Source organism: Paramisgurnus dabryanus, chromosome 14 (genome assembly GCF_030506205.2).
Source record: "Paramisgurnus dabryanus chromosome 14, PD_genome_1.1, whole genome shotgun sequence".
Lineage (NCBI taxonomy): Eukaryota > Metazoa > Chordata > Actinopteri > Cypriniformes > Cobitidae > Paramisgurnus > Paramisgurnus dabryanus.
This window is the reverse complement of record NC_133350.1, coordinates 15767150-15782693: the sequence shown is the minus strand read 5'-3', so window position 1 is coordinate 15782693 and position 15544 is coordinate 15767150. Positions and strand designations below refer to the sequence as shown.

Genomic DNA, 15544 nt, shown 5'->3' with positions numbered 1-15544 from the left:
GGAACATGAGTCACGTGGACCACTTTTCTGATACTTTCATGTTGCATTTTACAAGCTCAAAAGCTTCACAGTCACCATTCACAGTAATTTCATGAAAATGAGAGAGAGAGAAAGGAGAACAACTCATTAAAATCCTCCACATGTGTGCTACAGAGGAAAAAGTCATAAAGGTTTTAAAAACAACATGGGTATCATAGAGCTTTTAAAATTTTGAGTAAATTTTCCTTTAAAATCCCCCACCCTTTGTCACAACTTTCAAACATCTTCCTAAATTTCTCTCATCATCCCTCACACATCCCTTCCTCAGGTGTAACTCCTTTGATGGCACCTCTGAAGCATTACTTATTAATCCGAATGGTGACTTGCCTAATTTGCAACTCGGATTTTCTATCCGCCAGTCAGGGATGTGCAGATGTCATTCCATTAAAGTTTCTCTCATTTGTCATGTAAGTGCTCCTCTCTGGGGAGGCTGCCGACTCTCTCAGCGTGTGATGTGAGGGAAAAGCTCAGTAGTGCATCTAAGGCTCTACATTTCATTTTTACACTTTATGTCTCCGGATGCTTCCATTTAGAGCTTCATTGTCTCTTTGTAACCCTACTTGTAAGTAAGTGAACTCCGTAGTGTGATTCCTCATTTTCTTATGGAGATTTGAAGAATTTGACATCTGAGCGCCAACCAGCCAGGTTTGTGAATAATGTATTAGGCTTAAGCAGTATCGATTGTGAAGAATGCAACTCTTTCTATTTTAAGTGATCACCGAATGGGCTAAACTGTGTGTGGATTTCTTCCGAAAGTGTGAAATAGTCCTATAGATTTTTGTTAAATCACAGTGTTTCCCATACATAGGCTCTACTTGGGCGCTGCGCCCAGGTAAATTGCGACCCGCCCAAGTAAAAAAAATCACTTTACGAATTTCCGTATTTCTGAACTCGACTGGATGACCCGTGTTTTGGAGAGAGAGAGAGAGAGAGAGAGAGAGAGAGAGAGAGAGAGAGAGAGAGAGAGAGAGAGAGAGCGCGAGAGAGAGAGCGCGCGAGAGAGGTGGGGGTCGGGTGACCGTGAAGATGATGCACGCGTCATAAACTCATCATCCAGCGCGGCAAACTGGATCAACTGCAGCAGGACATACGGAGCAGCCAGGGAACACACTGCGACCAAAATGGTCGCATATGCTTATGTGCATGTGTGTTTATAGCATCTAAGTTGGCTTCATTTTGCGTGCAAGCACGTTGTGTCTCACCGGTTGAGTGTCCGTTCACGTGCTCTCTGTTTCTCAATGAATTGGGCGCGACGCGAAGCAACCTCAGTGTCACATTGTATCCTTTCATGTTTCTGAACTTGAGCAGAGTTTTACCATTAGAGGTCTTTCTTCACTGAGGACGCGGGACCCGTACGGTTCCGGGTTTATATTTTAAATGGTCAGATGGGTCCGGGTCGGTCCTAGTTCATTACTTCGGGTCCCAAGTCTGATTAATATTGTGCGTAAAACCCGAGTCGATTAGAGAACGGCCGTGAGCGCTCCCGCGCTAAAGCTCGAGTGCTCTTTTAGCGTGCCTCCGGTTTCTATGGCGATAGCAACTGCCTCTTGTCACGACCACGCGCCGCTTCATTTTCTTTATCCCATTTTTTAATAGTCTTACTATTAATAGACAATATCTTTACTAAAATCTAAACAGTTTGCACAGAGATTGTAGCAAAAAGCAGTGCTAATACTGAATGAGCAAAGCTCTAGCTGACTCAGGATATAAAAAACACAAAGCTGTAATGTAAAGTCTGTCATCGGGACAGCAAGTAGATTTTTAAATCTGAAATAATTAGTGGATCAAGCTTTTTTTAATTGGCAAAAGAGAAATAGAAAGCAGTAAAAGTGCCTATCTTATAGAAGTTATTACCATTATAACATCAGTCACATTTATAATATATAGACCTGCACTGTCTATATAGGCTATAGCAGTGGTTCCCAAACTTTTTTAGCGTGCGGCCCCCCTTGTATATGGTGCATTCCTTTGCGGCCCCCAAAAGAAAATTTGTGACAAAAAATTGTTCTAAAACTCAACATTTTAATAAAAAAAACATTAAATTATACAAAAAAACTAGTGCTTTTGGTTAGTAGCCTTATTTTTTTTAGGTTTAATTACCCAGAATTCATGATAAATTAAAGTATTTCATAAAATGTCATAAAACTGGGGCCCCCTGGCACCATCTCGCGGCCCCCCTGGGGGCCCCGGCCCCCAGTTTGAAAACCACTGGGCTATAGTATACATAGTATTGTATATAATTGAGTTTGATAAAAGGGGTCATCAAATTGCTTCATATATCAGTGCAAAAACATCAAGTTTTTTCGTGGTGCTTTGACAAACAGTGTCAGCTTTGTTTATGGCAAAAAAAGTTTGGGGTGGTTAGATTAATGAACTATAATGTGAAATTAATATGAATGTTTTATAAATCAAAGTATTGTGTTGTGTCACACATTATTAGTTCTTTGTTACATGTATAGTAGACCATTTTTTGTCGGTGGATAATAATGATTGCCCTTTTCACCAGCTACCACCACAAGTAAATTTCAGATCTGTGGGAAACACTGAATCAAATTTAAAGGGCACCTATTATGGCCTTTTTACAAGATGTAATATAAGTCTTGGGTGTGCCCAGAATGTGTCTGTGACGTTTCAGCTCAAAATACCCCACAGATCATTTATTATAGCATGTCCAAAATGCCCCTTTTGGGGTGATGGCAAAAACGTGACGTTTTAATGTCTGTACCTTTAAATGCAAATGAGCTACAGCTCCTCACTTCCTTACAAACAGACATTGAACGCTTTCAGTTAAAATAGATCTGATTAATACAGTCTGAGACAATGGTATCTAGTGGACAGAGTACAACTTGCTGAGGGTAGAAACTATAAAAATGCAGGACTGTTAGTGGGCGGGGCTTTATCAAAATGACCTCACATTGATAAGAGAATTATGGGGATTAAAAAGCAAGGAGCAGGTGGATTTCTTTCATCGTTGGATGGTTGGGTTCACACACTGCCAACACACATTACGTCCAATCACCTTGTAAAAGTGGATTTTGCATAATAGGTGCCCTTTAACATTTGTGGCAAACAAATTATTGTAAAAAGTAATTGATGACAGGACAAAAAGAGTATCCATATGAGGAGTATCCATATGATTTTGAATGATTAAGCTTCTCACAAAAGTTTGACACATTTTCTCCAACAAGTTAATCAGATGAACACAACTTGAATTTTGAAGTCTAAAGGTGTTTACTAGAAATAAAAAAATTGACTTCAAAAGAAATCTGTCATGATGATCTTGTTGTCAAAACAAACATGTCATAAACTTTTGTTAAATACAAATATTATTTTTTGCAATAATCTAATAATAAAATGAATGGCATTTTTAGCAAGGGAACCAGTGTCCCGCTAACTTCCAAGGTCGGTCTACAAAATACGTCATCTCTGCGGCACTCTATTGGGGGGGCAACTTTTAACTGATTAAAAAAACAAGCATTACTACTACATAGAGTTAAACCAACCAATCAGTTTTCTCTAAGCAATACATTGCTTAGCAGTTGATAAAATATACAGAAATATCTAACAGACTTGCTTTGAAAAGGGGACCCAAGGCCATGAATAAGCTTAAATAAGTATTCTAGAAAATCAAAAGTCAGCAAACTGTTTTGAGAGTAAGGAAACACCTCATACGGATACAGAAATCCTCACAAAACTCTGGCAACCACATACTAGCAGCCGCCCACAAAATCCATGGTGGTAACTCCACTCATATTTCTCTTTAATATCCTTTCTGGCGGATCATGTCATCACATAAAGTCACTTGTCATCTCTAAAGATGTACAAGATCCAGAGCCATGCTGGATGCCACAATTCTCTAAAGTATTTCACAACACATTAAACCTGGACCTAGTAGCTGATATTCAAAAAGTCCATCCGCCTACAGCACAACATGGGTAAACTGGTCATGTCTTTTCAAAGTAATTAGCAGTTTCTAGCAGCACTTAACTGTTATTAGCAACAATAAATTGTTGTGTGGCTTGTAAAAGATCAAAATGAAGAAAATGTTGGATCGCTCATGTGCTATGGTGCGAAATGAAAGAGTCAATTCAATACAGCACGACAACAAAAACTGTTCATGAACCTTAGCCCTTGGCGTGATATAAACTGAAAGATGTGACCAGAACGCAACCGAACCCAAAGGCCTTATGAGAGGAATGCTGTTTTTGAAAGGGGAGGGGGGACCACTTTGTGTTTAAACTATGAGAGAAACTCCCATATACAACAGGATAGAGGAATGTGTATCTGATTACATTCTGCTCGTTCAGCCTTCAGTTTCACATGTAAACAGTCACCTGACTGTGTGTGTGTGTGTGTGTGTGTGTGAAAGAGAGAGAAAGAGAGAGAGAGAGAGAAAGAGAGAGAGAGAGAGAGAGAGAGAGAGAGAGAGAGAGAGAGAGAAGCATTACATCAGTGCACTGCTAAAGAGGAATTTGGGTTCACTGCAGTGAAATGCCTTAGACCCGTGTGAAAATTAAGAGAGAGGGAATGAGAGAAAGCGCAGAACGGCATTGTGCTGAGCCATGCTGTTCATACAACGACATTTATTTAGAAAGGTCCTGCTAATGACACCTGTGCAAACACATGCTTTCCATCCCTCTCTGTTCATCTCTGCATGAAGGACTCTTAGCATACTTTCAGCTGGCCAGCCTGCAGTGCAGTGGACCCCGAGGAGGAGCGCAATCTACTGCTGAGCTGCCCTGCGTGTGTTGTAACCCCCACAACATCATCAACCTGACACAACATCAATACGCTGATCCTCCCCTGCACACGCGGACACCGCCGTACACATGGCTGAGCTGCTTAACATGAACTACAGCCTGACAGAAAGACACCTTGGGCTACGAGTTCTCCTCAACAGATTATTCTTTCTAACAGCATGATGTGAAAGTTTAGTATACAAGATGTAGCACACAAATGAGGCAAAATATGCAACACAGCCTGTGAAATCCCAGCTAATCCAGCTGAGCTAAAGACATTTTTGTTATTTTCTGTTTTCTACATAAAGTCATAATAGAGAAAAAAATAAACATAGTGTGAAAATATAACCTTGACATCTTTAATATCATGTCAAAAAATTGAAATTAAATGGAAATTAATGACTTTGATGTTCCTACTATTATATTCAACACACAGGGAACGCATACGCATGTGGGTGATTCTCGCGAAATTAGACTTGTGAGGTGTCATGAAACATTTTGATAAAAAAAGTAAATGCAAAGTAAGAGTATCAAAATAAGAAGCATACCGTTACAAAAATCTCTTCATTTACTATTTTGCACATGATTTCAAATGATATCATACAAAACAATTTTGTTTTTTCCACATTAAAGGGGAAACATTTAATTACCGCAATGTGTCCATGACTGGATTTGGGTTCTTTGAAATAAAAAAATATTTATAGTTAAAAAATCTAAAAAAATAAAAAGCTTCAGTGCATGTTATACTATAAACATTTACTGTAAAGAAACATGTGGTATTTGGTGATCATTGGTAAATGTAGAGACAATAAAAAGGAATATAAATGTGTCCAAGACCAATTTTCTCATCCTCTGCAACAATTTCTATCATTGTTTAAGCCCTCAAGGAACTAACATTTTCAAAATAAATTTGTTGGAAGGGACATAATTGACTGTGACACTCAAGATGGCTACCAGGTAAGCAGTTGTTATTTTTTCTCTCCAGATAAAAGTTAACATTTTGTTTATCATAGTACCTAGACAACTTTTTAGTTCTCATTACCAAAACATGAGTTTGTAAATGCATATATTTAATGTAATATCATGTTGCAGTAATGATAATTTTTGATAATGATAATCTAAAAAAAATTAAATAATTCTATAGGAAATCTTTTTTAAATCCTCTAAAAAGGTTATAGCAAGTTCAGACCTTAATCTTATATGTGCAAAAAATTGGCTTTAAGGGCTTTTTAAAAATCTGATGCTGGACAACTTCTAAGTCTTGATTTCATGAGAATCATCCAGGTGATGTCATCAGGAACTTTTAAGGATAATGTTACTTTTCAAAAATGTATATAATTTGTCATTTTGGATAGCTTCTAAAAATTGCGTAAATGTACATGTAATGCAACAACTGTCATCTCAAGATAAAATTTACTTAGGGTAAAAACCTGGTAGTACTTAAAGTTTAAAAGTGAGTCAATTTCCTACTAGTGGCACCGAATTGAATAATCAAAATAATTACTATTCCCGCATGTCAGCCATTGACAGGTAGACAAATTCCACTGGTGGATGTAATGTTGCGGTGTCAGACTAGTTGGGAAGCTCAAACAAACACAGTAATGTTTTGACAACCAACAGATGGCTTACTTACAAGCTTATGTACGGCTGATTCTGAATATGAAGCTGAGTTAAAAAGTAACACCTAAGCATTCACTGAGAGTTTTAGCATCAGAAGCAAACACGTGTTTTATGTTATTCCCTGCCAGCAGAGGTTGTGACGACAGCCAAACCTGTCGTCAGCCTTATGAATTTCTCTCTCTCTCTCTGGTTCTAACTCTTCCAGTCTCCATCTGACATGTCACAGCTGCACTTGAAACCCATCCCACCGGCTACCCAGGAAACGAGGCGAGACGCAGAAGAACGGAATAAGTTCCCCCCTTCTTTCTTTACTCTTTTCTTTAAACAAAAGCCCCCTCCCACCCACTCTTTTCAAATAAGTTAACTATTTGTTACTCTACACTGTAACTTGAAATCCATATGTACAGTTTTGACGAAACATAACTTGACAGGCGTCACTTACCGTGGAGATGATGATGGTGGTGGTGGTGATGATGGTTCTGCTGGTTGTTCTCCAGGGAGGCAGGGTTACACGCCCCCAACTCGGCCAGTCTGCGGCTGGTTGCGGTGAGCTCGGAGCGCAGGTTGGTCACCTCCTGGCTGGCTGACTGGATGGCCCCATCGATCCGCTGGGCCAGTTGCTTGTTGTCCTCCATCATTTTCAGGATTTTGCCCTGAGAAGCAAATCCACAGAGAGGTGCATGATGTCAAGCACACTGTTTGTCCTCTTTCCCCTTTAGTCCTCCACAGTTTAGACCACACATACAAAACACCCCGGAGAAGAGAACAAATTCCAAAGTCAGTCTGCCCTCCTCTGCTCTGGTCTCCTAATGCCGGTACAGAATCGCTACCTGGTTTCTTTTAGTGGCAGATAAAGAGCCGAACGCGAGGCAGAGACAGCGTGTGAAAGAATGCAACGGGGGGACGAAACCGCAGGCGGAGGAGTGTGGGAGACTTCCCGCTGAAAAAACGCACTCCCAGCAGCTGCTTCCAGAGAGGACACAGTGCATTGAAAGATGACATGCTCTCTTTTAAACGGACTGTACCATGTGTGTCAGATTTCTGGGGGGAGAGAGGGAGGGATCTAAAGTACAATGTTTCTGAAACTCTGCGAACTGCAGCCTTTGCTTTTCAAAAGGCTTTTCTCTCTGAGCAGTTTGAATCGAGTAAGTAACTGTTCTTATGTGCTCAAGATGGAAAATGAGAGCAGATTTGCTTCCACTTGAGGAGCTAAGCACTGCCAGGGATCCCTCAACAAACACTTGTCAAGATGGATACATCTATTCTCCCTGATGCGCACACACACACTCCCACCCCTTTCCCTTTCTCTTCATTACATATTCAGTCTTTTGTCCCTGGAAAATGCTCCCCCACACTTGAGGTTGGGATGGGGGTGGGTTAGTTTAACTCGCCTGAGAGGAGAGGAACCAGGCAACCCCAGTACTGGACCCGAGAGACGTGAGAGTTCTGTCCTCTACACACAGGAAGTGAAGGGAATTACACTGAAACCGATCAATCTTTCGACAGGGTCAAAAGTTGGGGGCTTATTTAGCCCTGAAAAACCCCAAACTACTTCCCAGAAATCATATTCAGGAAGTAAAAGTTCATAAGTTCACAAACCCATTTCAAGACTGTACAGATAAACTGTAAAAACTACTCTGTTTTTATTTAAGAATTGCCAAATACAAATTTTCATAACAAATATTCACATACATTCCACAAGACAAATTAATTAAATTTACCTAAACGACCCTTTACAAAGTTTACACACCCTTGGTTGTTTACATAATGAAATCTGTGTTCTTGTATAGCTCAATGGTAGAGCATTGTGTTAGCAGTGCAAAAGATCATGGGTTTAAACCTAGGGAACCATTTAAAAGAAATGTATAGCTTGCAAAACGACCGTGGATTACATCCAAACTTGTGTCCCTTGTAAGTACTTGGACCTGAATACAACCTGAATTGCAGTCACATGGATCATAGCGCCCCCTAATGTGTGGTTCAATTTCTTCATTTTACATTGTGCCTTTCATCACTTGCAATGTTTCTAGCATATTTAGTGATTTTGCAACTGTTTACTATGTCTTGCCAAAAAGCGTGTATGCACTTAGAGGGTTTTGCATGGAAAGACAGTAAAATGTGTTTAATACCAATGAAATGACTAAAGAGACATTTGTGGACAATAAGGCATACCAATTACTGACTAATAACCTTTTTATTACCATTAAAGTGAAATTACTGAACCTAAACACAAAAGCCTGATAAAAAATTTTCATTTACAAGAAAAAATGTCAGAAGCACTTTAAAGGAATCCTGATAATTTACTTAGCCCCATGTCATTTAAAATGTTGATGTCTTTCTTTGTTTAGTGGAGAAGAAATTAAGTTTTTTGTGGAAAACATTCCAGAATTTTTCTCAATTTAAAGACACACCATGCAGTTATTTTACCTTAATATAACAGCTTCAAAGTTATTTCGGTGGTAAACAACGTCATAGTAGGGCGAATCATCCTTCTGTTGAAGCTCGGGGAGGACGCCGCTAGCAAAACCTGCAATGCAAGCTTGAGAGAACCGCCCCTGACAAATCTCGCGAGAATCAGGACTTGCTTTACGGCAACGACGTCACACACGTTAGGCTTGATCGACTTCATGCGGCGCTGCAAGAACCGATAGCCGGATGACGTCAAAGTGCCGTGTTGGATCATTCTCGCGGTACTTTGACGTCATCCGGCGGTCAACTACAACTGCATGCGCGAATTTGAGACGTGATGCTAAACGATTTAAAAGTTAAGAAAGCGCGTTCGGAAGGGAGTAGGAAAAGGAAAAGAGAATATGACCGCGTTAGGAACCAGACAAGAGTCCCACTTGGTCAGGCTTTTACTCGTTGGCGCGAGCTAAAAGACTGCACTGTATGGAACAGGGATGCTGATCTGGCGATCTTGTTGATGGACTAGTAAGTAAATTTCTCTTATTTGTAAACTTGTTTGCGGTCTATGTTGTATGTTGTTGCTCTTGCTTGCAGTATGTCATGCGATTATCATGACAACAGTTGTCAATATCTCACATAATTATAAGGACATAAATAAGCGGTTGTAAATATTGTAAACATGCACAATTTGCAAACTATTATGATAAATAGCAATAATCATGTATAGTGACATTTTAACAACCAAAACGAAATAATGCAACAAACACAATTAACTTTGTCATGGCATTTTGTAATGTTTACATTACAATAAATGAACACAGATTAAATTATACAATAGACATAGACTATAGACTGTTTACTTGTGATTTAGCTGCAATCATGTAAAAACATTATAAGCCAGCAAACACGGTATAGGCAACTTTATTATTATATGCCTACTCTACACTTGAAATAAACTTCATATTATCCTATAACCATCATCAGTAGTTTAGTAGACTATGCAAGAGCCTAATATTTGTATGAAATTGTGAAACATTACCTGGTCATTATCTTCGGAGGTGTACAGAGTGGGGGTGGGAAATTACAACAGTTGCAAGTATTCTCCAGCGATAAAAACGCCGAAAATGCATAGAACGCCTTTAATAGACTTTATTGGACATCAACAGTTTACGGTTTCAATGCAGTTTAAAATTGCAGTTTCAATGCAGCTTCAAAGGGCTCTTAACAATCCCAAACAAGGCAAAAGGGTCTTATTTAGCAAAACTATTGTCATTTTCTGCAAGAAAAAAAGCATTTTTAACGCAACTTCATAACTTGCATCAGTCGTGTGACACATCAGCACAACCTTACGTAATGCGTATGCACATAAAAAAGTTACGCATGGCATATGCAAACCACTGCCCCAGTGTTTACAACTGTGGAGAAAGAAGACTGTTCCAACATTGTTGTATGTGGAATAACAATAATTAATGTCTTTGTGTCAGTTTATTGTTTAAAATGGTCCATAAATGTGCGGTTCAAACTACAGTTGCTTACACATTACTTGAGGTCGTGCTGGCGTGTCATATGGCTGGTACAAGATGAGAAGTTGTGGTTCAATGCTGCATTTACACCAGCCGCATATGAGGCGTCAAAATCATGTCTACTGCACCTAGTTTGCCTCTTGAACAGTTTGAATGTATTGGCGCGTCTAGAGTCAATTAGACGGGCGGAAAAAGCAAGCATTTGACGCGCATCAGAGGCGAAATCCGCTTCTTGTGGGAGGGGCAGGTGCTATGCTGTTGTTTGTTTGCAAGATGGCTGATGTTGATTGTGCATTTATCGAGAGAGTTACCAGTTTGTATTTGGTCACCTTACTATAGGGAGAAAATAGTAAGAAAAACGGCAGGAATGCCACCGGTCGATAAACGTCATGTGACTCAAAAGTGAAATGTGTATTTACTTACCAGGTTGCCCAATGTCCTAACTGACACTCTTCCAAGCGAGGTCCTTTTTATTCCTGTCTCTATAGAAATAAGAACTTGTGTCGTATAGCTCCGAGTGACTGCTCACGGACAATATCAAGCGTCCCTTCATGTCGAACTAGACGCGCGAATGAGGCGGAAACGTGTCTACCGTGCCGCACTAAAAGCCTCATTCGCGCCGTGAGACCTCCAGACGGGTCAACGCGTCTTCACATTGACTTAACATTGAAATCACTCGCGCTTGATGCCTCTACCGCGGCTGGTATAAACGCAGCATAAAAGTGCATTTTTTTCTTGCTGAAAATGACCATCGTTTTGCTAGATAAGACCTTTATGCCTCGTTTGGGAGTGTTTAGATCCCTTTGAAGCTGCATTGAAACTTCAATTTTAAACTGCATTTAAACTGTAAATTGGTGAGGTCCAATAAAGTCTATTAAATTAAGAAAAATCCTGGAATGTTTTCCTCTGAATGTAATTTCTTCTTGACTGAACAAAGAAAGATATCAACATTTTGGATAACATGGGAGTGAGTAAATTATCTGGATTTTTTTAAGAAAGTGGAATATTGTGGAAGTCCACTTTACGGCCCAGTTTTCATAAATGGTTGGCGTAGATGGTCGCCGGCCTCAAGCTCGAAAAGATTCGCCTTCCATTTGTCTAAAAAAATGTACCTTTCATTTAAGCTGGTGCCTGTTCGGAGGGGGGGTGTACAATATATTTTTTTATACATTAAACTTTCATCTGTTATATGTTTACATTAAAACTGTTATAAATAACATTATAAAAGTGTAATATTCTTTTAAGGGTTTTGCATCTAAAATCCTCATACATTATTTAGCAGCAGTCCATTACTTTTTCCTGTATAGCTCAATCGTAGCATTACTTTAGCAGCGCAAAAGGTCATGGGTTCAAACTCAGGAAATTGTGTGTAATGCACTGTAGGGTCCTTTGAATAAAAAGATCTGCCAATTTTTTTCTTTTAAATATAAATGTCAGGTTTATAAAAAAAACAGACAGACAGACAACCACCCCACTGTACATATTTCAAACGCACATTCAAAGCACTAAACCTCAGGCAGTATTTAGCAGACTTTAAAACATAACGTGTGTATTGAAAAAAAATGGCATACCAAAAAATGAATTAACTGAACAATACTGTATCTCTATCCTTTTTTTAAATGACAGTAGCACAATGCCTTTCCACATCATTCCAGTCCAATTTAACTCCAGCTTCTGACTATAACAAACACCAGCTTGTCTTAACGGAGTGCCATTTACATTTCACCAAGCAAAACATTGGCTGAAAATAAGCGATACAGACCAATCCAACAGCAGATTGAGTGGGGTGTGAGTGAGGGAAGGACATTTGGTGTTTAAAAAAAATGATAAACAACTATCATTTTATAGTGACTGAGACACATCCTCATTGGTATGCACAGGAAGCAATTCCAGAGATGAAATGGGCACAACAGAGGAATGCATACTAAAAAACAAACATTTACAGTTTCTCACAAACTGAGCTTTTAATGTCTCGCCAGTCCTTGAGTATCAAGGTCTCAATGTTTTAATGAAGTTTTGATTTTTTTGTCTGTGTTGTAATAAATGTAGCATTTTAAATGCTGTAAAAGAATGAAAACACATCTACCAAATTAAGGGCTGAATGCAGTTTGCACTGCTTTAAGACTATACATGGTTATGGAGAATGCAGCAGACTAACACAATCTGCCATAGTGATGTTGTACAGTATTACTGTAGAACATAATGGTACAAAATGCCGACTTCCATATAAGAGGAACCACAGTTTATGTAGATAAAACATCTCATTCTAATAAAATAATAAAAACAAGAGTCATCTTATAGGGTCTTATACTGTACACCACTGATAAGTTATGTATACTGCATTTCTGTCAAATCCTTCCTATTTTAAGTTCCACATTACACCTTTAAGCACTAAAATAGCTACAGTGCTAAAACTCTTTTGAACTCCCTCCACATGTTTTTAAGCAGGTCCCAGACAAACTGATATGTGATTCAGAAATGAAGAATAATGACTGGCACATCTGCTGAACTAACAGCATTCATACTAAAATGCAGCTGAAAGAGGCAGTGAAGCAGAGCTTTGTTTTCAAATCTCAGCCCCGAAACCACTATAGTCACTCAAAATAAAAGCCAAACAGAGTTAGAAAGAAAGCAAGGAGTGGTTAGGAAAGAAAAATAGAAAGAATGAAGGAGAGATGGTTGAAAAGATCCAGTACAGTGTGTTTGATATTCTGTGGCTTGCCGAGAAACAATCGCAGCAGCATTAAACTTGCCTTCATTGGCTAGAACGCGCCAGGCCTCACAAAGGATTCTGGGTGAACAATGCTGAATGTCAGTGGGAAAAGACAAAGGGGCAGGAACTGGACAGCAAACAGTTGTTCCATGGCTTTTACAACAAGGCCTTTCCCCAAGCTCTGTTGTTGTCACCTGCCTTTTGCCATGAATATGTGCCGGCCGCTTGCCAAAAGAAGTCAGCTCCGTAGTCAAGGGACATTTCAAGCAGCCATACAAAAGTCTAACTGCCCAAAACAAGAGCTTTCTTTTAGAAGTAGGATTTATATCAGGCTTTATACAGTATGGTGTTCATCAGCGCAGTTGTAACTGTTGTTATTGTTGGTGTTTCTACCAGGAAGGAAAAATACCTGGAGAAAGCTGTTAGCAATTGGCAAGTGAACACTGACTATACTGGAATAACTGTCAGCTCGGAAGGGTTTTAGCTGCTAGTGCTTAATAAACTAAATGGTTTCAAATAGGAGTGGGCCGATACAAATTCTGTATCGATGTTAGTCCGATATTGGCGAAAACAGCAGGATCAAATATTGTAGAAGTCGGGGAGTACAATCCGATCCAATACCAAAAATGACCTTGTCATGGCAACTTGGTGTAAAATGCGACTTGCTGAGCAACATGAATTTGCACAAAGTTGCACTTTAAATTGTACAAAGTTACACCTTAAATTAAATTTTGAATTTTTGTGCCAACCATCTAAAAATGTTGCTTCTAGTCTGTCTGAAACATTTAAATAAAAATTAAGTCTTGAATTTGCACAGTCATTTGTTGCACAGTAAAATGTTTAAGTTCTGTAGCTCTGTTTAAGCTTTTGTATGACTAATAAATGTGTTATTTGCAGCTTAATTGATTAAAAGGGCAATAGAGAGATGGTATTGGATTGGTATCGACAGATACTCAAGGTTGTGGTATAGACATCGGTATCAGACATGGAAAAAATGGTATCGACCCAGCCCAAGTTTCAAAGACATATCTTACCATCTCAGTTGTTGTGTTACATTTATTTTTTTAAGATCTGTATTTTTTATAATAAAAAGATCTGTATTTTGTTGCATTGATTAAATTATACAAATAAAAAATGTAAACCATTATAACTCCATAATAGATGCCACACACATCACATGAGATCCTGGATGCTTCCTTTTCCATTGAAAAACTTTGCAAATACTTCATTCACTTGTTTGGTTGCAGCTAAAAATACCAGGTAAGTACTTAAAAAAGAAATATACTGATAAATGGCCCCTATAAGCAGCTGGTCTGGTTAATTGAATATCGACTCAGTGTCAGGTAAACCAGGAATCTTGCTGTTCCCCTTTCAAAGTGTTCGGGGAGCATTGATAATTTCGTTTTTCTGTGATAAGGGTCTAATTCTGTGAGAATTTTTTTTAACTGTCTCCTTACATAAGTGCATGTGAGAGGGGCGGGTACAGAGAGATCATGGCCATGTGTTAGGTCAAGGGCCCTTCCCACAGAATCTACAACACTGAATCCATAAACTGCAGTACCAGGGTGTCCAAAACCGCAGGAATAGTTATGTCATTTCCTGAGTCAGACTTGAGAACATGATGATAAAGAAGAGACTAATCTCACACTTTCCTAAAGGGTGGATGTTAGTATCAAGATGATTTGTTGTTTTTAATAAAAATGGGACACTTTATCAGGAAATGGATGCTATCAATGTCTATTTAAAAACTATGATATACTGATAGATAGTTGCATAACATCCGTTTATTTTTTTAACTTTTTTTAACTATTTATAACTGAATCTTCACTCCTTCACAGTAATGCCATTTTTGGATCCTCAAACTCTTTCAAAGGTTTTTAAAGGGAACCATTTCTTTCACACAATTTTATAGTCAAAAGAACCTTTTTTCACAACCTCTTGAAAAACAAAAAGGGTTTAACTTATTTATGTTAAAGTAACATAAAATATTTAGTGCAGATTAACATGAGGTCATATAAAATAATTTTCATGCTCCCAAACATGACACGGCACAAAGCGCAACAGGTTTGGTTGTCTTACGTACTCTTGGGCGGTCCCTGACCATTTAAAGCGCCCATGGTTACCAGACCTTCAATATGAAGTACTGTAAAAATTGGCATCTACTATATCTTAAACAAAAAAATGCTATTAAACAGTTTTAGATGGAATACAGCATGTCACTAGCCTGGCTAACACCAGACCAGACTCATAGAGAAGGAGACGTGGTCTGGGAACCACATGCTAATTTTCTCGTATTTGAGGCGTGGTTTACAATGCCCAGGCGCTACGAATGTCTATCAAATGTGTCTAGACGTAGCTCATAGCCAATCATGTCATTTATACCAGACGACATATGTAGAGCGACATAAATTCAAGCATCAACCACTTTTATCAGGTACGTGTGCACAGCTAAAAGCTATGCAACTAAACCGGTAGCTGTATATTGATATTGATAAGCAACACAA

At 38.9% G+C, this 15544-nt stretch overlaps 1 protein-coding gene across 5 annotated transcripts in view; it reads right to left on the bottom strand.

The window, feature by feature from the left end:
• kaznb (kazrin, periplakin interacting protein b) overlaps window positions 1-15544 on the bottom strand; it is a 194053-nt gene that overhangs the window by 101967 nt on the left and 76542 nt on the right. For all 5 annotated transcript variants that reach the window (XR_010520926.2, XM_065241227.2, XM_065241228.2 and 2 more), the window contains exon 4: window positions 6841-7051. Coding sequence is in view for 4 of the 5 variants with exons in the window: in XM_065241227.2 (XP_065097299.1) it covers window positions 6841-7051 (211 nt within the window). In the remaining variant the exon portion in view is untranslated. The remainder of the gene's footprint in view (window positions 1-6840; window positions 7052-15544) is intronic.